General features: G+C 33.9%; 1 protein-coding gene across 2 annotated transcripts in view; it reads left to right on the top strand.

The window, feature by feature from the left end:
• LOC114340503 (gamma-1-syntrophin) overlaps nucleotides 1–13,543 on the top strand; it is a 47,488-nt gene extending 33,945 nt beyond the window's left edge. For both annotated transcript variants that reach the window (XM_028291249.2, XM_028291251.2), the window contains exon 9: nucleotides 2,479–13,543. In XM_028291249.2, coding sequence (XP_028147050.1) covers nucleotides 2,479–2,586 — 108 coding nt within the window. In that variant the 3' untranslated portion in view covers nucleotides 2,587–13,543. The remainder of the gene's footprint in view (nucleotides 1–2,478) is intronic.
• Nucleotides 13,544–22,412: the final 8,869 nt, after the last annotated feature.

Here is a 22,412-nt window from a genome sequence, read left to right on the forward strand (position 1 = left end):
GTTTTTTCTCCATTGCTTCAGTGAGTGTCCAGGATTCAACTCCGTAATACAATATTAAGAAGATTAACATCGTAGGAGCCTTATTTTTATCTCCAGATTAAGGTTGTGGCTTTTAAAGAGTTTGGCCATGTTATTGAATGCATCCCTAGCCTTCTCTATTTTACATTTTATTTCTTGTGAGTGATGCCATTGTTCGTTTACTATTGTTCCAAGATAGTTACACTGTTTTACTCGGTCCACTGGTGTATTATTGATAAGTAGTTGGTCTTCTCTAATTTTATTTTTGCTGATGATCATAAATTTAGTTTTTGATATATTTACTTGAAGTCCAAATCTTTCACTTACTTCATTTACTTTGTTTATTAGTTGCTGTAAACTGTTCAAACTGTCTGCAAAAATAACGGTGTCGTCTGCATAACGGATGTTGTTTAGGCGTTCTCCATTTAGAAGTATCCATGTTTGCAATTTTCCAAGGCTTCACTAAATATTTCCTCTGAATATAGGTTAAATAATATAGGTGAAAGTATACAACCTTGTCTAACGCCTCGTAGAATCTGGATCGCTTCCGTTGGTTCCCCTCCAAGATTCGTTCTTATTGTGGCTGATTGGTTCCAGTATAAATTTTGTATTATACGTCGGTCTTTATCATCCATTTGGGCTTTTGTTAGAACATCCATCATTTTTCGGTGTTGAACTGTATCAAATGCTTTTTGGTAGTCCACAAAGCAGGTGTAAATATCGCAACTCATATCTCTGCATCTTTGAAATAAAACTTGTAGACTGAACAGTGCATCTCTTGTACCTACGCCTTTCATGAATCCAAACTGTGTGTCTTGTATTCTCTCTTCGCATAGCTTGTATATTCTACGATGTATAATTTTAAGAAAAAGTTTTAATGTATGGCTCATTAGACTTATTAGCCTATATTCTCCGCACTTTTTTCCTCCCTGTTTCTTTGGTAAGGTAATAAATTCTGAAACTAGCCAATCTTTTGGGATATTGACTGTGCCATAGATATTATTAAAGATTTTACGTAGTATTCGTAAAGATTCATCATCAAGAAGTTTAAGAAATTCAGATTGTACTCCGTCTGGTCCTGGAGCTCTACCTTCTTTTAGTGATATTATGGCTGCTCTTATTTCTGCCACTAGTATAGGTGGTCCTGTTTCCGTAGGTATTGGGGACTGGTTCTCCCTCTCATCAAAAAATAAATTTCGTATGTAATTTTTCCAGGTATTATTGATACTCTCTTTGTCCACGATTATCTCTCCATTGTCATTGACAAGTTTACTTATTCTTCTGTTTTTATATTTGCCTGTAATTTCTCTTACCTTCTTATGCACGTTGAAGTCGTCGTATTTACTTTGAAGAATTTCGATTTCTTGGCATTTTTTCTCCAGTTCTTTCTGTTTGGCTTCTCTGATCTTTCTCTGTATGTCTCGCTGTAATGTTTTATAGATGTAGTTATCGTTATTGTTTTTCCTTCTTTCTTCCATTAGTTGCAAAATCTCTGTCGTCATCTATGTCTTATTCTTACCTTCTTCGTTCTTCATAAAATTGTCTTTAATGTCGTCTATCGTTTTATTAAGGGATTCAATCTGATCTTCTGTGCTTTCCGTTGTATTATCGATTTCTTTGAATTTTCTATTTAATGTTTTGCTGGCAATTTCTTTTACTGCGCTACATTTCAGTTTTCTCATGTCATGTTTTTTTACAGTTTTTCCGCGTATTTTCTTTAACTTGGTTCTATACACGCCCACTAAAGGATTGTGGTCAGATTGAATATCAGCACCTGGGTAGGTTTTAACACTGTTGAAACTATTTCGATATCTTTTGTTAACAAGCATATAGTCTATTTGATTTCTTATAATAACGTCTTCTCCGTTGTCTCTAGGTGATTTCCACGTATACAGGCGTCTAGGTGATAGTTTGTAAAATGTGTTTAGCACGATTAAGTCATGCTCAGCTGCAAAGATACTCATTGTTTCTCCGCGTTGAGTTCTCTCTCCTAATCCATGTGGACCAATATGTTGCCCTTCTATTCCGTTACCTATTTTCGCATTGAAATCTCCCATGCCTATAAGGAGAACTTCTTATAAATTCTTCCATGGATGACTCTAAGAAACAGTTTCAAAATATGGCTCATTAGGCTGATTGTTCGATATTCTTCGCACTTTTTAACCCCCTGTATTTAGGTATCGCTATGAATTCTGATTATAACTATTTATCAGGGATGATTCCTGTATTGTATATTTTATTGAAGACAGCCGTGATCCAGTTTATTCCTTCTTCCTCCAAGAGTTTTAAAAATTCAGCTTCGATATTGTCAGACACTACAGTTTTCCTGTTTTTCATCCGTTTTATTGCTTCTTCTATTTATAAATACTTGAGTGATTTTTGGGACACTGTAAATATGTTTGTATAATTTTTTGAAAGTTCTCTATAAGTAATTATCGGTTTTTGATGAATATTTTCCAGGAGCTGGAGTGTTCGATTTTGCAAAGTCTACTTTTTTGTATGCATGCATTTTTAACAGCAAAAGTCGCCTCAGTAGATCCAGGATTTTTGTGTTCAATGATACCATAGACTTAAATGAAATAGAACTGGTTTTTTAATTATTTAATGACTATTATAGCTGGAGTAATAAGTCCAGTGTTGTTGTTTGCAGAGGTACTCCAATAATGTCACTTTTGAAAAAAGTTGGCATTTTAATGGTATACAATTAGATGAAAGTTTTTTAAAAACTGTAGTTTTTGTTGTGGCATGCTCTCAACAAAAATTTGTGGGGAATTCTGCAAAAATGGTAGTAAGATATTTACACAATGGTAAAATGCACTTTTAATACTTTTTTAATCGTTTAGAACCTTTCCATGATGATTTCCTCGTGTTTTTAAACCAAAGAAGCATTTTGATTAGATTTAAAGTAGGTACAAGGCTATATTATGTATTATAGTAGGGGTGTTGCTATATTGAAGCGACAAGGCTACTCTGGAAAGCTAGAGTTAGGAAGCAGGAACATGAGACTTTATCAAGGGTAGTTGCTTAGATAGAGGGGTAGAATGTTTGAAATCAAAATGAAAAATGTGGGTACCAACGTGGTTGTAAGTACTGAACACTCTAAAATGGCCCACATTTTGTCGCAGTCCTTTCATGTGAAACCTTTTCCCGCTACTTACAATTCTGTGTTCATGAATTGGGAATGGTGAGTAGGCAGAATACACGAATTGTGGATATATGTGATGTGGAGGTTTACAGTCATAGCCATTCGAAGGATACCTATCAGCAAGGGATGTATTCAGGTGGTCCCCATGGAGACGTACTTTACTCCTTATTGCCAGTAAGTGGAGGGTGGAGGACATTACAATCCATATCCAAAGACATTTATCCGGATATTGGTGGTCGGCGAGCTGAACCACCAACAAATAGGAAGAAAACATTTATATGCTAATAAGTGGAGTTAAGGTCCATTGCCAAATATAGTGAGTTCGGAATAGGAAGAGGGTGAAAGCATTCTCTGAACACCAAGGTGTGTACTTTTGGTGTAGGTTTTGGGCTCTGTATTTTCGTCGACGTGTCTTTTCTTTGACGACTTTGCCTTGTTCATTGTCGTTTGAGTCCCTTGGTTTCTCCACACGAGGTGTATAACCGAGTACTCATTACTCCGAGTACTGGCTGAATTATAGATCATTTTTTCGGTAGAACTAGATTGTAACACTACATTGTTTCGTAGACAGACGTTGGCACACCAAAGGTTTGAGATCCTGAAGATAGTTGCTTCGTCAATGAGGGCTGGTATGTTAAAGGCATCTGATGCGTTGAAGAAGTCTGCTTCATCGACAATGGTTTCATCGGTGTCTGGCATCGTGTCTCCTTTTAAGGCAATGGCTATATTTAAAACCGTGCACAATAGCGTTGACAGCAACTATCTTAGGTTGTAATTAAGGTCTTGATAGCCTCCTGACAATTTCTCTTCTTGCCTCGTTGTATTACGTGACATTGATGAGTGCATTTTACTGGTAGATAAAAACTTGGAAGGTACTTGCTCATACCAACGAGATAGGCCTTTTTAATACATTGGCATAGAGTAACTTTAGAAGGATTTAAGGATAACCCTTGGATAATGTCAAGCTCCCAAGGGGGCGCACCCCACCGGTTGTAAAGCTCTACCTTAGTGAGTCACGTTCCTGTATCAAGATTCCTCAATTAGCAACTCTAGAGATAGGGCGTTATCGATGGAAATATAGCAACACCCAGCATAAATGTTAAATAAGTATTTGGTAAGAAGAAAATGAGGATTTAGGTCCAGTTTTTGGACGAATTTATTAGCTAGAATCATTAGAAGCTGGCATTTAAAAAAAGCAAACAAAATCAATATATTTGCCACGTTAATAACTGTTTGTTTTATAATCTATCCTGTCATTTTCCTGAACATTTTCAAAACATGTAAGACCGGAGATAAAGGTAGAATATCTGGTTGGTTGTGGATTTTGATTTATTGCCGATAACAAAAAAAGAAAATAATAATTCATGGGTTTGAGCATCTGCCAATAAAACCATTTCTTTTTATGGTGCCTATCCGTTCCAGATGTTGGTGGGCAACTTGGTTATCCATATGCCATATATCCATATGACTGTGCATTCTGTTATCCTGTGGTCTTGTACAGGGTGCATTCAGTGGTGACTTGGCTTCTTCTGCTAGTGTATTGCTAGTATTGATAACTGTAGCCCTGTACGGGTTTTGTCGGTCTGTTCAAGTTCTTAATTGTCACTTTCAAGCGATTTATTGTGGTTATCTTCCTCATGGCCTCCACTTCTTCTTTAGGCACCTATACAATCAAAATGATGAGGCCGTTTTTGGTATCTGGACTTCATGTTTTGAGGTTCAGCTCTTCAATTGCTATGACTGTCTTGTATGACTGGTTGCTTCGTTGACTGCTGATGATATACTCATCGTCATCCGGTGCTTCTGATATCTTTTTCTTAATCTGTGGTGAAATTTTCTTTCATGAGTTTTAGTTCGTGATGATTTCCTCCGCTGCCATTTCCGTATCCATATCCATGGGGGAGGTAGCCGTTTTTATTGAGAGTAAAAAAAATTGTTATAGATTCGAGCCAGCAGTTTGCAAAGTCTAAATATCTAAGAATCGAAAAATATGCACAGCTAGTTACAAAATGATGCTAAGACTAATAAAGAAGTGTGAAAGCTAGTAGTGATGAAGTTCATTAGATTTTGCTTAGACCAGATACTAATCCAGAAAAGTTTTTGAACTTTTTTGGGTGAATACTGAATGAGTTTTATTTAAGACAGTATGTGATATCTTGTAGATCTCGTAGTTATTAAGTTGCTCCTTGGTTTGAAAACTAATCCTTTCCTACCTTAAATATGTTCCTTGTAAACTGTAGATAAACAATAGTTTTATCCCTTAATTCTGTATTTCTAGAAAATACTTAATTCAACGTCACTTTTAATTACAAGTTGTTTTAAGTCTGTAGCAACAATTTGTTGTTTGAGAGGAGTGTATCGTTACTAGAACTGAGATAAATTTACTATTTTCTAATTGAAATATATTTTAAATGAGTGTTAGTACATCTTTTTCCTTATTATTTATCTGTCAATTAGTCGATGTAAAGACGTAAATTGCGATATTTATGCATGCTTCATTGATTACCATAAAGCATTCGATACAGTAAGAATTATTAGCAATTTGTACTGGAATCAAACATCGTCTATCCGGACAGAAGCAGGAAAATCCGACGATATCAAAATCAAACGTGGAGTAGGTACGTAAGGGATGTATACTATCACCATTTCCCTTTCACATATATTCTGAGGAAATCTTTCAAGAAGCAGATGCCACGGTGGTATTCATTGATAGTTCTGAAGCTCTTAAGGATAATGAACAGAATCACAGAAGTAAGTCAGAGATATGGACTTTCACTAAACATTAAGAAAACAAAATGTCAATGAAAATTGGGACCATTCCCTAGAAAACAAATGTAGGATAGAGAAAGCAGGATCTACATATCAAAAAATGGCTAAGCTATTCAAACGTCATAATTTATCAATACTCATAAAAATCAAGTTACTACAATGTTACATCTTTCCTATACTGTTGTACGGAGTTGAGTCGTGGACTCTCACACACGTCACTTGTAAGAAAATTGAGGCTTACGAAATGTGGCTTTATCGTCGAATTCTGAAGATATCTTATATCGACCACGTTACTAATCAGGGTGTTTTGTTGAGAATGCAAAAAGAAAAAGAGCTGCTAACCACAGTAAAAACAGCCAAATTCGAATATCTCGAACACATCATCAGGAACAGCGGTAGATATCAACTGGAAAAGTAGAAAAAAAACGGAGACCAGGAAGGTGAAGGATTTCTTGGATGAAAAATCGACGTACGTGGTTCAACAACAACAACCACAAATATTTTCAGAGGAGCAGTGTGCACAGTACAGATTGCCATAATGGTCGCCAACATCCGAAACGAATAGATGTTCTTTTCCATACCTCCTAGGCTGTCGAACATATTCCACTTCTTCTTCTCTATGGCTCTAGAGTTCTTTCTAAGTGAGTGTTGACCGGTTTTCTTCTCTCTTCTTACACTCTTTCCGTCTTGTGCATTTATATCTCGTTGTGGTATTCCCACACTTGTTACCTCATCCTTCCATTTTCTTTTTCATGGACAACTAATCTTCCAGTATTGGACTCTTTCTAAAAGTGAGTTATTTCATTATTCGATATCAGTATGGTCCTTTTCATAGGCATTTTTCAGTGCGTCACACATGATAGAAAAAAGGTAAGTCCGTGATAACACACATTTATAACATTTATTCTAACATGGCATTTTAGTTAAATCTGACAGTTGTCACATTTGATTTGCAATTTGGCATAAAAACTAATCAATTGTGTTTATTGCATTTATAAAATGGTATTTTCTTTGATTTGCATAGTCTTATAAATTGTACAGATTATATTCGTAGATATATATATTATATAATTCGTAAATAATTTTGTTTCGATTATAGCGCCATCTATCGACAACTAGAATAAATGTTATAAGTGTCTGTAATCACGAACGTGCCTTTTTTTCTGTCACATTCAATTTAATGCAGAAAGAAAACGAAAAACTGTGACGCACTGAAAAATGCCTATGAGAAAAAGATTACATGACCTATCCCATCTTATACGATTTACCTTGTACACTTCAATTTAAAACTGTTAATGATGATGCTGTTTCTGTTCTAATGTTTTTTTTTATTTCGTGTTTATAGATTACAGTTCTGGTAGTGTTACATTCGCCTCACTTTAGCTAAAAACCTTTGTAAATTTTTGGATATGTATATCTGTAAAATTATTACAGTGTAGTATCTTGTAAAATAACTGATACCTGCGCTTAGAATTTGTTTTTCCTTTAGAAAAACAAAATCAGATCACTTCCATTAATGTTAAAAATATTTGAAAGGGTGAAAGTGTTGTCTACTTACCCACTTTTACCTCTCTATGACCATTTTTAGACTTTGTAAAGTTCATTTTATACAGTGTGTGATGAAATTATTAGAAGCGCCAGCAAAAAGGCATGGAAAATACCTCCGACTATTGAAAATACTATATGGGTTTCGCCTTCCCACGGACAATAAAAACTGCCGTTTACCCTGTTTAGGCCATGTTCCTTTACTATTGCGCTTTTTTCCTCAACAGTGGTACAGTGGTAAAACATGGATGTAGTCTGTTGCAAGTCAGTATACTTCTTGCTGAGGGGTCGAAAACCTTTTATTCGAGAGAATTTTTTCTTCTTGCTTGGTTTTCACCCCTTTTATTGGATATCTGGATATTATTAATTGGCTTCTGTAAGTGGCCCTCCAATTGTAGGCGCCAAAGCACCTGTTACCTTCGCTTACCGTAGTTGTAGTATCCAACTGCAGTTGTAGTATCCAACGTTACAATACATTTTGTTCTCGTTATTTTTGGTCACATTCTTCTAATATGATCCATCTGAAATCGGTACTAAGTGGATTTCTTGAACAGTCTCACTACTAAACGATTCACTAGACCCTCTTCCACAACTTGTAACCCTCTGTAAATCTTCGAACTGAAGAAGTCGTTTTAATAACAGTTCTTCTTTTTCTTAAGGTGTCGTCTTTCGAAGGTTGGCGATCATCATGACTATTTGTATTCAGCTGCTCTAAAAAGCTGGTTAGACTTCTTCTTCTTCTTCTTCTTAGTGCGACTAGGATTACTCCTGTTTGTGTGCCTCTTATTCTGTTTCAGTTGTTGACTGTACATTGTCTTTCCACCTGTTCGGCGGCCCGGCCTTCCAACGGGTCTTCTGTTATGCGGCTTGTTGTTTTTACAGATGTTCGCTAATCTATCTGGTGCCATTCGGTTTACATGTTGGTTCCAGTTTTTCTTTCTTGTTTTTATCCATCTGTTAATATTTTGAATTTTGCATTGTTCGCGTATACTTCTGTTGCTTTGTCTGTCTCTTAATGATATGCCCGCTATTAATCTTAATACTTTCATTTCGATATTGTTGATTTGTTGTTTTGTCTTTCTTGTATCGGTTTTTGTCTCTGCATATGTTAGGATTGGTCTTACTGTTGTATACTTTTATTTTGCTTTCCCTGTTCAGATATTTGTTTCTCCATATGGTGTCTCGGAGGCAACCACTTACTCTTGCTGCTTTTGCTGCTTGCGTTGTGATCTCTGCTCTTATAGTCCTGTCACTAGTGATCTCTACTCATAGGTAATTGAATTTCATCTTTTGTTCTACAATTTTGCCGTCTATTTTTAGTTTACATCTACGCGGCTTTTGACTGATACATTTAGTTTTTTTCTACTGATATTCTCATATTAAGTTTGTTTGCTGTGATATTGAAGGTATGGAACTGCCTTTGTAGATCATCCTCGTTATCAGCAATTAGTACTGTATTATCGGCATAGCGTAATATCGTGATTTTATGCGCTCCCATGTGGTATCCCTGTCGTTTTCTTACTTCGTGAATTATTTGATTCATCGCCATATTGAATAACAATTGACTGAGCGAGTCTCCTTGGCGGATTCCTCCTTTTTAGTTCTACGCATTCTGTTTCTCCTGTTAACATTCTAACTCCGGTATTGTTATTCCTGTTAATTTCATTACCTTATCATCTGATGGTCTATTTGTTCAGCTCAGTTCAGTTCTTATTTTCCTTAAGGTGCCTTCTCAAGGTGTCGTCTTTCGAAGGTTGGCGATTACCATGACTATTTGTATTCTGTTTACAGCTGCTCTAAAAAGCTAGTTAGACGAGTAGTTAAACCGTTTTCTGAGATTGCGCAGCCATTACATTTGTCTTCTTCCAACGCCATGCTTTCCTAAGGTCATTCCCTGTATGAGATTCTGCAGAAGCTGGTATTTTGTTGCTCTCATCATAATAATAATAATAATAGCTTTATTGCCCAACAGTTTCCCATTTACAGGACAATGATAAAAATATTACATAATTTATAACACCTATAGGTAAGATTTAAGCAGTAGTACCAAAAAAATAACATTAATAATACAAGTTAGACTAAAATTAATATAAATTCAAACCGAAAAAGAAAATAAATTAATAAAAAAAATAAAATAAAAAATTAGTGCTTATTTCAGACACTCAATAGCTACTTTTATAAAGTTCCTTTGAGAACATGAAAAAATGTCACAATGCTTACCAATAACATTAAAATTTCTACACATTACATTAATAGGAGCCTTACATAGAATATTTGTACGAGCTCTTGTACACCTAAATAATACATTTGTTCTTAAATTTGACCTTGGAATATTAAAATTTCATGTGTCCAAAGTATTGTAGTTTTCGTATCTTCGTATGTATTTCATTATTCAGTTTTGTTTATTTTGAGAAAGCTTTCTCAATACTTCTTCATTCGTGACTCTGTCTAAGTAAGGTATTTTCAGGATTCTTTTGTACAGCACATCTTGAAAACTTCACTTTTCTTATCATCGATTTTGTCCTAGTGGCTGCCTCTGTACCGTATAGGAGGATACTTTGATAACAGTAAATAAAGTCAACGACACCTAACATGTGTCTTTAATAATTCCATTACTCACTGTAACTTACAAAATTAAATAAAATATTCAGTATTCTACGCATCTACAAATGGCACATAGATTTCACGAGATTGTTTTAAGTGTTTTTTATGAGATACAAAATTAGTGAAATGTGAATTAAAATAGTCTGAATTGATCAGAAAGAAGCACAAGTATGGACTAGAGTGAATCAGTAAAAGTTAAGATGCCGGAGATTTTGTCTCAAGCTTATTTTTGTTGATATCTATCTTTTCCTTTTTGAGGCGTGTTTGGGATAAAGACGGCTGCGTGCGCACTTTTTTGTTAACATGTCTACTTTGTACAGAGTACAGATAGCAACGATACTTAAATTTTGATAATACTTATGAGGTCATATACAATTAAGAAAGTTACCAAAATCCACTTTTAAATAACCAATGAATTTCTCGTGCGCCTTTTTTTGAAGGACAGTTGTGTTTCTACCAAATTTATGTTTCCCAATAACTAATATTCATACAGTAAATTGAGATTTTAAATCTGTTGTGCATACTCCGCAAAATGTGCGGTAGCTCTGAAATTTTCGTATTTATTATTTATTAGGGAAGAAATACAGTAAAAATAACTTATCTGGTACGGACATATACAGAGTATGACAGACCATCACCTACCGAAATTAATATGGGATTGGCAACAACCTGAGTGAAAAAAAAAGGAAGACCAAACACAGCATGGCTTAATGGAATCAAAAAGGCAATACCAGAGAGCTCTACAACAAGAGACGTGGATGAAGACTGGGAACGTGAAGTCGGAGGACGCTATGAACCGTGACGTTATATATACTTACTGATTCCTCTTCACGCAATGCTGAGCATAAGGCGTCAACAAACTGCCTGCCTCCATTCTATGGAGGTCTGTCTGTCCTATCCTTTGTACTGATCTTTATTTCTGTCTAGGTTTTTCCAATAGTCCAATTTCTTCCTCAACACTTCTTTTCCACGTTTCTACGGGTTTACTTGGTCTTTTCTCTCCATGTGGTGTGTATTCTAGGACTTGCTTCGCTATGTCTGTGTCAGGTCTACTTAGTGTGTGACCCATCAACTCCATTTCCTTTTGCATATTTTCTTAGATATAGGTTCCTGTTTAGTTATTGTCCTTAACTCTTGGTTTGATGTGAGGTTTGGCCAGTAAATGTTAAGAATCTTTATTAGGAATTTATGTATGAACACCTGCATCTGTCCGATACATTTTCTTGACACTTTCCAAGTTTCTGCTCCGTATATGAGCACAGTTTTCACGTTGCTGTTGAATAATCATATCTTGGTTTTACTTGTCATCTGACGTGAAGACCACATTTTCCTTAGCATATTAAATTCGTTTTGAACTATTCCTATTCTCCGTTTTACGTCCTCCTCCGTTCCTCATTTTTTGTCCAAAATACTACCCAAGTAGTTAAATTTCTCTACCGTTTCTAATTCCGTGCCTCCCAGTGATATTCCAATTTCTCTTGGTATATTTATTTTCATTATCTTAGTTTTTCTGGCGTTTATGTTAGGTCCGACCTTCTTCCTTGCCTCTGCTACTTTTTCAGTTTTGCGTTGCATGGGTTGTCTTTTTTCTGTTAAAAGGCATATATCATCCGCAAATTCCAAGTCCTCAAGTTGGTTAAAAACATTCCATCTTATTCTAGTCTTATTACTAGTAGCCTTGGACATGATCCAGTCGATTGCTATTAGGAATAACATCGGAGAGAGTACATAGCCTTGCCTTACTCCCGTGCCAATATCTAGTTGTTCTGTTAACTTCTCTTCGTGGACAATGCGTGCTGTGGACCCTTCGTAGAACAGTTGTATAATTTTTCCTTTTCCTTTTTAATTTTGTAATTGCATCTTTTATCTCTTCATTGGTGAGACATTATAATATATAGGAGCTATTAAAGGCAAAATTGGTGCCCAGGGGATCTAGTCAGTCATAACATCCAATTCAAACTTAAATTTATTGAAAGGAGGGTGCAGACGGCAAAAACTGATCATCAGCCAATTGAGAATTGGAGAGACAGCATTAACTCACCAGCATCTAATAACAACAAAACTACCACCCGAATGTTCCTACTGTTGATGTCCAATGACCGTGTAGCACATTCTCTCAAAATGGCCTCTCTATTCCTTCGAAACAAAAACAAAAAATGAGAGAACCAAAGAGGACCCAAATAAACTGTAATGCATACTAAATTGTAATTTATTAAACATAATTAAGCTTCTTATGGACTCCAATCTTATCTTAAATAAAAAAATTGTTGCTGTGTTGACCAGTTTTCCAACTAATGCAAAACAGATAAAGACTTATATAATATAAAAAACTTATATAATAAAATTCATTTGTAATGATGATTTTAGTGACAAAAATAATTAAGACACTTCGAATACCGTGGCGGCAAATATAGAAAATTCAGAACTACCAGACCTTTTGTTGGTGTCTAAAAATTCCTTTCTTTTGACCTATATATTTTTTTAAGTTAATTAAATTTAATACTAAAACTTATATACAGATTAAAAATCGTGGGATGGTATAAAACACAAATATCATAATCCACATAATCATGTGCCTTTTTGAGATATGTCATTTTAGCTTCACACTAAATTTTGACATGTATTTAATTCCTCAAGTTGCATTCTTCTTGTTCATTCAAATCAGTTTGTATTTTTGTTCCTGTTGAAACTTAAGCGGAGGTTCTCCAGCATCTGTTAACTAATTTTTTATAGGTAACTAACTTAACTTAATCATCATTGTTTTTCTTCAAAAAAACAATCTACAAGAAGCTTCCACATATTTAAAAATATACAGGGTGTAACAAAAAGGTAGGTCATAAATTAAATCACATATTCTGGGACCAAAAATAGTTCGATTGAACCTAACTTACCTTAGTACAAATAATAATGTTCATACAAAAAAACGTTACAGCCCTTTGAAGTTTCAAAATGAAAATCGATTTTTTCCAATACATATTATTATATCGAAAACTGTTTTTATATTCTAGAGATTTTATATTGAAAATGAACATATGGCATTCTTATGGCAGGAATATCATAAAAAAATAACAGTGAAATTTGTGTACCCCATAAAAATTTTATGGGGGTTTTGTTCCATTAAACCTACCCAAATGTTTGTGTACGTTCTAATTAAATTATTATTGTGGTACCATTAGTTAAACACAATGTTTTTAAAATTTCTTTGCCTCTTAGTACGTTATCGAGATACGGCTTATTTTATGGAGAAATATCGAGAAAATCCACCACATATTTGTAAATTGTTAGCTAAGATTATAGAGACCTGGTAATATGAAAATTTATTTTTAATTAACATTTTGTTAGGTACTCAAAAATTTTGAAACATATAAAAAGATAAGCCGTATCTCGATAAAAACAGGCTTATCGAAAAAGTACTAAGAGGCAAAAAGGTTTTAAAAACATTCTGTTTAACTAATGGTAAAGCAATAAAAATTTAATATGAACGTACGTAAATATTTGCGGGGGGGGGGGGGTGGGTGGCCGCTGTAAGATTTTTATAGGGATGCAAATTTCACTGTTATTTTTTAGATGTTACTGCCATAAGAATGCCTCACGTCCATTTTTAATATAAAATCTCTAAGCGCTGTTTCACATTATAAGAATTTTGATCGTGCCATGGTTAAAACAACCTACATAGTGGCTTCGCATTCACTGCTTGAAACGTTTGGAGAAGGGAGAAAGATTCAGTGCCGGATTAACCATTAGGCGGACTAGGCGGCCGCCTAGGGCCCGGAGATTTGATGGAGCCCGCTTCCCACTCAAATGCATTAATTAACATTTAATTATTTAAGCAGTCATTTAAAAAAATTAAAATGTTTAAAAAATCAAATAGAGCTAACTGAGACAAAAAAAGAGAATGGTTAATTTATGATTTTCAATCAAACTCAGTGTTTTGCTTTGTCTTCTGTCAAATATCAGGAAAATACAACCGACTTCAAGACAAATTAAGCAGTTATCTTCAAAGGCATTTTTATATTCCATGTTCTAATCATTCCCCCAATTTGGTAATCAATTTTACAAGCAACTTTTGATTAGAAGCTGGTAATTATTTTGGTATGGTACGTTTTTTTTTTAATTTCTACCCACCGATGGGCCTTATAGTCCATTCACTCACGGTAAAATATTGCAATACCTCCGGATTTTAAAGAACCTTTGGATTTAAAAGAAGTGTTTGGATTGACATGAAATTTCGTATAAGCATAGCTAACATGTCAAAGAAAAAACTGATATTGTACCGATGTGTGTTTTTGCTCTAAGGTCGAGTCCACCCCTTCGTCCGGAATTGGATAAACTGACTAATTCTAAGTAGCTTTTGTTAAATAGAGTTTTTTCATCAAGTCAATACATTTCGAGTTATTTGCAAGTTCATTTTTCAACAAAAAATAACACGTTTTAGGACGGTTTTTTGCAAATAACAAGTAAGTATTTTATCGAAAAAAAAAAAATCTTTGCAAAAATATAGCTTTTAAAAAATTGAAATAATGGTGTATGTGTGCAGTCTGTAAACCCAGTAGAAGCAGAGTTATAGCTAAGCTAATGAAAAGTAAGTTAATATTTTATCGTGAAATAATCAACGAATGTAAAACTCATCATAACTTATTTAAATATTTAAAAAAGCATTATTCTTGTGTTTTAAAAAAGTTTTTAGCATAAAAAGTAAGCAAGATACGCTCAGAATAAAGTTGATCCCATTTTTTGGGTAAAAAAACTGGTGAAAATAACCCCTTAATTAGCATCCCAAATGAAATTAATCCTTACCGCTTCACAAGCTACTTTACTTATGTATTTGTTTATATGCTCTGTAGGTTTTATCGGCATAAAGTGATTATTTATAAAAGGGCTGTAGTAGAAAAGGCTTGAACAAGTCACTAATCACATTTTAGTTTATAAGCCAGAGCCTTATAAACAATTAAATTGTTTATAAAAATATTTTGACCACTCGAATCGAAATCCACCCTCTAAATTCGTAATCAGCAGCCAAAAATCCATAAGAAACCGTTGAGTTTGTCCATCAGAATTGAAAAGGACACGGTGACCTCTATTTGGCGCCTAGGCTAAATGGTCGCTATAAAGGGGCCTACTTCTTATGGCCGCCTAGGGCCCCATGATGCCTTAAACCGTCACTGGAAAGATTCTATATATGATTGCTCGATCCACTATGTAGATTTTAACCATGGCACGATCAAAATTCTTATAATGTGAAATAGCGCCAACAGTTTTCGATATATTGGAAAAAATCGATTTTCATTTTGTAACTTCGAAGAGCTGTAACTTTTTTATCTGCATATTTTTACTAAGGTAAGTTAGGTTCAATCCAACTATTTTTGCTTCCAGAATATGTGATTTATGGAGCAACCTTTTTATTACACCCTGTATATTTAAAGTTTCATTACTGGAATTTGATTTAATAACTTCAAGTATGACTTGATATTTGCTATCTGTACCCTACAGAAAAACTAATAGTCTAGAATATGTGTGAGTCTTGGTATTTCGAATCATACAACGTAAAATGTTAATATCGAAATAGCAAAATTAAAAAAATATATAATAAGGGACTTAGTAGAAAAACTATTGTAACTCATCGGCATATCATATCATTGTAGATAACTTCTAAATCAATTATTAATAGTCAATCATCAATTTGTTCAATTATAGAAAAAAATCGAGCAATAAGTGTACTAAAAGCGCAGGGTAATCTATTTTTTTTTTTGTTTTTTTTCGTTACCAGATAGCTATAAAAGTTGAAAAATGTGACATAGTTCAAACACAATAACAAGAAATTAGTGACAGTAACTCATCCAAATCTTGTGACGGATAGTTTTTTCAGGACAACAGAGAGTAAAACACAGGTTAAAAATAAAATAAATTTATTCAGGACATTTATATACACTTCAAAATTAAAAATAACAAAATAAAATAAAACTGATTTCATGATTCTCCTTTCTCGTTTTAAATACACTCTCGGTAGCCATCACTCCTCGCTTTCGTCGGAGAGGTAGTACTTAGGGGTGATCGGTAGTACTTAGGTTCGATGCTCTGCTGTTGACCTATCATCATATCGTTACAAACCGTATCACTTGGAGAAGTGCTCTGAGGAATTAGAATATCAAAAAATAACAAAATTCTGATACTCCCTAAAAACATACTTAGCACTTCACCTGTGTATGTACTGCACAAATCATTGAAAATTAGTGTAAAAATGAAGTTAATTGTAATTGGATCAAAAACAACGAAAGTAAATTATTAACGAGTGTAGTAGTTACATATCTAGAAAAAATCTTCTTGATTTTGTCTACGACTCACAATTTTTTTAAGTTGCATTACCCTGGGCTTCATGGTAATTCTTTGACTAGTTTTTCGAACCAAAGTTTATTAAGTGATCTTATTGTTAATTATTGTTGTGACATTGGATCATTTTCAAAATCTATCGAATTGTTTAATTAAATACTGGCGAAATCTTTATTTATTTTTCTATTTTCAAATGTATGCTGTATCTTCATTTTTTCCCCAATATCCGTTCCATACATTTATATAGATTTGCAGTGTTTTACATACAGAAGTTTCAACTTTAATAGAATATAAACAGAGTGTAAAGACACTTATTCTTGGTATATGTTGCATTCACTACTCTGTATATTTTTCAAATTTTTAAAGAAACATTTTCAAATATATTTTACTTAAAAAGAAATTATTTTCATATATAATAAACATACTGCAATAGTCCATGAAAATTAAATTTTGAAGATACAGTTGATTTTTAAAGGAATTGGTAGTTCTTAGATTTAGTTTTGAGCAGTTCTGTTTGTCTAGACTATTTTGTTAAACATATTTTTGGAATGGATTTAAAAATGTATAAATTAGAAACGGGTCAAAGACAGAACCACAATAGATGATTAAGGGCAGAAGCTGTATGGATCGAAATTTACTAGATAATAAGGAACTTAATAAGGCAATAAGACAAAACATCAGGGACAGAAATACCGAAAAAGTCTGAAATATTATAGAGAAAAAACAAGAAGATGAAAGTGTTAAAAACTTTAGGAAAGGCCGGCAACAAATACAACAGATAAAAAAATTACTATAAACGACAAGAACCAGATAATAAATAATATTGTTGAAGATTACAGAATTAGAGATTACAAAAACAGAATTATACTCGTCCAGCGTAGCACAATCCGTAAATCACGATAAGGAACAAATACCCGCTTTACACCAACAATAAATTGATGAAGAAATTGACCAAGTTCTTCAAGGTCAAATTTGACGTGTACAAAACATAATTTTACATCCAATTTTGCCGTGAATAAAAAGAAAATGAAGGAATTTGACTAAATAGAGCATGTTCTATTATAGGACATGTTTTATTTCGTCAAATTTCTTCATTTTCACGGTAAAATCACAGAACACTTTTGATGATCTGTGGTTAAAATTGGATGTCAAACTGTGTTTTGTACCACAAACCATACATTTTGTACACGTCAAATTTGGCCTTGAATAAATTGGTCAATTTCTTGTTCAGTTTATTGTTGGTGTAAAGCGGGTAATAGAATACTAAATGTAAAATCTGAAACAATACTAGAAATTATTAACCAGGAAGTAAAAATGCCTTAAAACAGACGAAAAATGAAAAGCTCCTAGATACGACGGAATAACAAAAGAGATAATTACAGCTGGAGGTCAAACTACTTTGGAGGCAGTTAAAATCTCAATGAACAAGTGCTTCCTTGGGCGTTCTATTTCAACCTCTTGGCAAAATGCGCAGGTACTTTTAGTACATAAAAAAGGAAAAAAAAGGAAAAACTCGAAAATTACAGACCAATAAGCCTGTTACCACATCCGCACAAACTGCTTGCCAAAATAATTATCAACAGACTATCAAATAAGTTAGATAGGTACCAGTCTGTTGAACAAGCGGAATTCCGCAAAGGTTATAGTACCATAGAACACCTACAGACAATAAGGACACTTATTGAAAAGTGTAACGAATACAATGAACCTCTTCATTTGGCATTTGTGGATGACAATAAGGCATTCGATTCCCTAGAACTGTAGCTCGTATTGGAAGGAATGAATAACGCAAGGATTGATTCCAGATATAGAATACTCCTAAAATACATATATGACAATGCATCTATGCTGCAAATAACCGTAGCAGAAGGTCTAACAACAAGCAAAATAAGAATGGAAAAAGGAGTTGGACATGGAGACATTTGCTGATGACATAGTACTCATAAGAAGCAATACAGAGGAACTAATCTAAATGCTGAAGGAGCTTAAACAACAATCTGAGAAGTAAAACCTTATTCCTTTAGTAGAGAACAAGGCTTTTTTATTTATGCTCTCAGATTCGTTTGCCAGGAGGCTTTCCTTGTTCCAGGACTCCTTCTGTCAACGGTTTTTCTTTGGATTATTAGTTTCAACATTTCATATCTTAGGTTGTGACGGGTAGCCCTTTCATAACGACAGACTCAGTAAAACACAGGTTAAAAATAAAGTTAATACATGCAATATATTTATATACAGCTCGAAATTAAAATAACAAAATTAAACGTAATTATATCTTGCCCCGTTGCGGAGAAAGCCCCCTTGATGAATGTCTGCAAAAGAAAAATAAAATTATATTTATTATTATCAAAAGAGACAAAGTGTCACACTTCACTACAGTGTAAGGCACAAACAGTGACGCAATAAAAATATTAATCGGTACACGGGCATCCATACGACTCTGATCGGAGCTGTCGAAAGCTGTTTACTCCACGGCTGCCGTTCAATTACGAGCGGCGAATCTCTTTAACACGGTGTTTCAAATTATGTCTAAATCCTGACCCACTACTTTGTGCCGTGTAATTGGGGTTGCCTATATGAACTTGAACCGGCGAAATGGGCATATAAATAATAAAGTTTTGCTGTATTAACCCAATGTTAATAGATTATTGCATAGGTTGTCTCGTAACTTTAGACCAATCAAATGCTCGCTTTTTAAAGGCGGGAATACGTCACCCGTACGACAATTTTACAATTGTCATAAGTTTCAATGCTAATAAAAGGTTCAAAAACTTAAGTTTTGCAATATATTTTGGAATTTTCTTGGGTATAACTATATTAAGTGGTTCTTATATTGGTAATTATATCCATTTTCCCCTTAAAAATCAATATAGTCTGCTGACAAAAAACTAGAATTGATTTAACACTTATTTTGTGTGTTTTAAATGGAGAAAACAGTTTAATTCACACAAAAACCCAAAAAATAGAAGAACGTGTTTAAAAGAAAAAATACTAATATGTAGGTTACTTACTTATTATGTTTTTCGTGGAATGTGCAGCATTTTGATCATTTTTAGTGGTATGCAACAACAAAAGAACACGAATAATATAAATAATTATTTATTATTAGATTAAAATACAAAAAACACAACATAATATTATCTAACATATTCAGACACGAGGAAGTGTTTGCTACATATTTTCTTATGTTTAGAGGCACATTCATCTTTATGGCAACATTTTATTATCCATTGTTTGATAACGTTAAGGTATTTGGGAAATGAAAAAAACCATTATTTTGTTACCATCTGGTTCAGGAATTTTGGAGTTGCTTTTACACCATATAGCTATGCTACAAATGTTACCGCCACTCATCTAAGAAACATTTCCTTATTATACAAAACTACATATTATAATTTTTAAACTAACCTTGATATCATATCACGGCTACGAAAACACACTTCACAAGCCATTATTGCCTTTGTATAGGACCTAAATTAGTATTTATAGAAATATTGTCCTTATATACTTAAAAACTCAACAAATAATAAACAAATAAACGATATTATAAGAAAAGTACACAAAAATATACGGAAATACGGGAAATACAACCACAAACAACTGTCAGATTTCACTTTGTCGTACGAGTGACGTAGGAATTCCCCTCCCCCTCGCTTCCGCCCACATAGTTACGAGACAACCGGTATTAACCCCTGTAAAAATTCATATTGTAAGACATGAATGAATCCGGTGCCGCCCTAAATCCCGACAGCCAAAATCCCGACAGCCAAAATCCCGACGGCCAAAACACCGACACGTCAGAATCCCGACACGCCAGAATCCCGACAGGCCAAAATCCCGACATGCAACAATCCTCGCATAAGTAAAAATTCCGACTTTTGTTTAAATACTGTTAATACAAAATACTTTTGTTTAGTAACAAAAAATAAAAAAAAAGATGGCCATAAACAAAAAACAAGAAATAAATGTTATTATATGTTAAAAAGAAACTTATCAAACCTATCGGGATTCTGGCCTGTCTGGATTTTGGCCTGTCGGGATTCTGGGGTGTCGGGATTTTGGCCGTCGGGATTGTGGCTGTCGGGATTTTGGGGTAGACCCGAATGAATCAAATATGTAGTACCTTTTTGTAGATGTATTTAAAAATGAAACTGAAAAGTTATTACTATAAAGAGTGATATGTACCTACGTATACTGTGGCTATATGCTTGACTAAAATAAAACGATTACATATAAAAAAAATCACAAGTTTTATTAAATTTGGGAAAGTTTTTGGGTATTGTTTTTCTTAATTATCCACTCTTTTTGCACATTTTATATTTTTAACTTGGTATCAGAGCTGATGGGCAGTATTTCAAAACTTAAATACTTTTTGTAAGTATGTATTTAAAAGCTTTAAACTCTAAAGTATTAAAATACCTATAAATAAGTATTTAAATTTTGAAATGCGGCATATTAGCTCCGATACCAAATTAAAAATATGAAATGTACAAAAAGCGTGAATGATTAAGATAAAAATTTACCCAAAAACTTGGGTACATTTTTAGTATTTAAATACTAGGTTTGCTAGGTATTTAAATACGTTTCAACATCAATATTTGTATTTATGATACTTTCCATCTAGTATTTGTATTTTGAAATTTGTGATTTTTCATATCTAATTGTTTTATTTAAGTCAAGCATAGCCACAGTTATAGGTACCTACAGATCACTCTTTATAGTAATATCTTTTCAGTTGCATTTTTAAATACATATACAAAAAAGGTACTACATATTTGATTCATTCATGCCTACCGATGTGAATCTTTAAAGTGGTTAATTAATTTATTATTTATATGCCCATTTCGCGGATTCAAGTTCATATAGGCAACCCAAATTACACGGCACAAAGTAGTGGGTCAGGATTTAGAATCGAGTGTGTTTCAGGGTTTCAGCACTCAGGTCGGCCTGCCTGTAGTCTAAGAGCTAGTGAACCCTTCGACTAACGGTCGCCCTGTAAGGCTAGAAATTTTTCTATTCTCTATTCGGTAGGGATACACCGGTCACGGATTAATAAAGAAACAAACGAATCGGCAGGTCGATTGTAATATTTTAGGTATACCAGTAACATAAGCGTAGATCTCGGGTGCGTAGAGGGCCAATATCTATTTAATTATTGAATTTTTAGTAATTTTTTGATTAAAATTTAATTTAAGGAAAAATAATAAGATAAATAATAAAATACAATGCACCCTTGTTAGAAATACCTTTCTTAGCAAAAACTTAATACTAACTTAGGAGTAAGATTATGCAAAACACCTGACTAGAACATTTTCCCGAGCAGATGCGAAGAGACTTCCTTGACTAAAAGAACAATTAGGATTTACCCGCAAGTAATATTTTAAATACGAAAAAATATATAGATTAGTGCCGATTCGATATGCGGTCTACCATCCAATATGCGGTCTACCGCAGAGTAACTAATTCGTTATGTGGTCTATCACAGAGTAGTTATTTCGATATGCGGCCACCACTAAATAATGTTAATGCATTCAGTAAATTTTGCAACTACTCGTATATACAGTATGGTGCAAATGAAAGGAATAAATTCTTTATTTCGTAAACCGATGACATTAGGGAAAATCCCGAAACAGGTCGATTTTTGTTTTTAAATTATGATATTTTGAATGAAGTAAAAGACAGACGTACTCTCAATCATTTATTGTAACTTCCGACGACCGGTTTCGCTCTCTAAAGTATGCAGAGCATCTTCAGGTCAACGGTTACAAGTAACTAAATGATTCGGTTACAAGGAGGTACTACCTCAGTATTCATTAACATGATATATCTGCTTAAGTTATGCTAACGGGATATGGTGGAATAGACGGAGAATGTTGCAAAGGTAAACAAGTTTATGGAATTTGGGAATTTTTGAGGGTGAAGAGATAGTTGGTGAAAGACAACCAACAAATCTGTACCGGTTTTAAAGATTTTTATTTCTATTTATTAAAAGATTTTTGTTTTTATT

This window comes from Diabrotica virgifera, chromosome 10, assembly GCF_917563875.1.
Source record: "Diabrotica virgifera virgifera chromosome 10, PGI_DIABVI_V3a".
NCBI classification, from domain to species: domain Eukaryota; kingdom Metazoa; phylum Arthropoda; class Insecta; order Coleoptera; family Chrysomelidae; genus Diabrotica; species Diabrotica virgifera.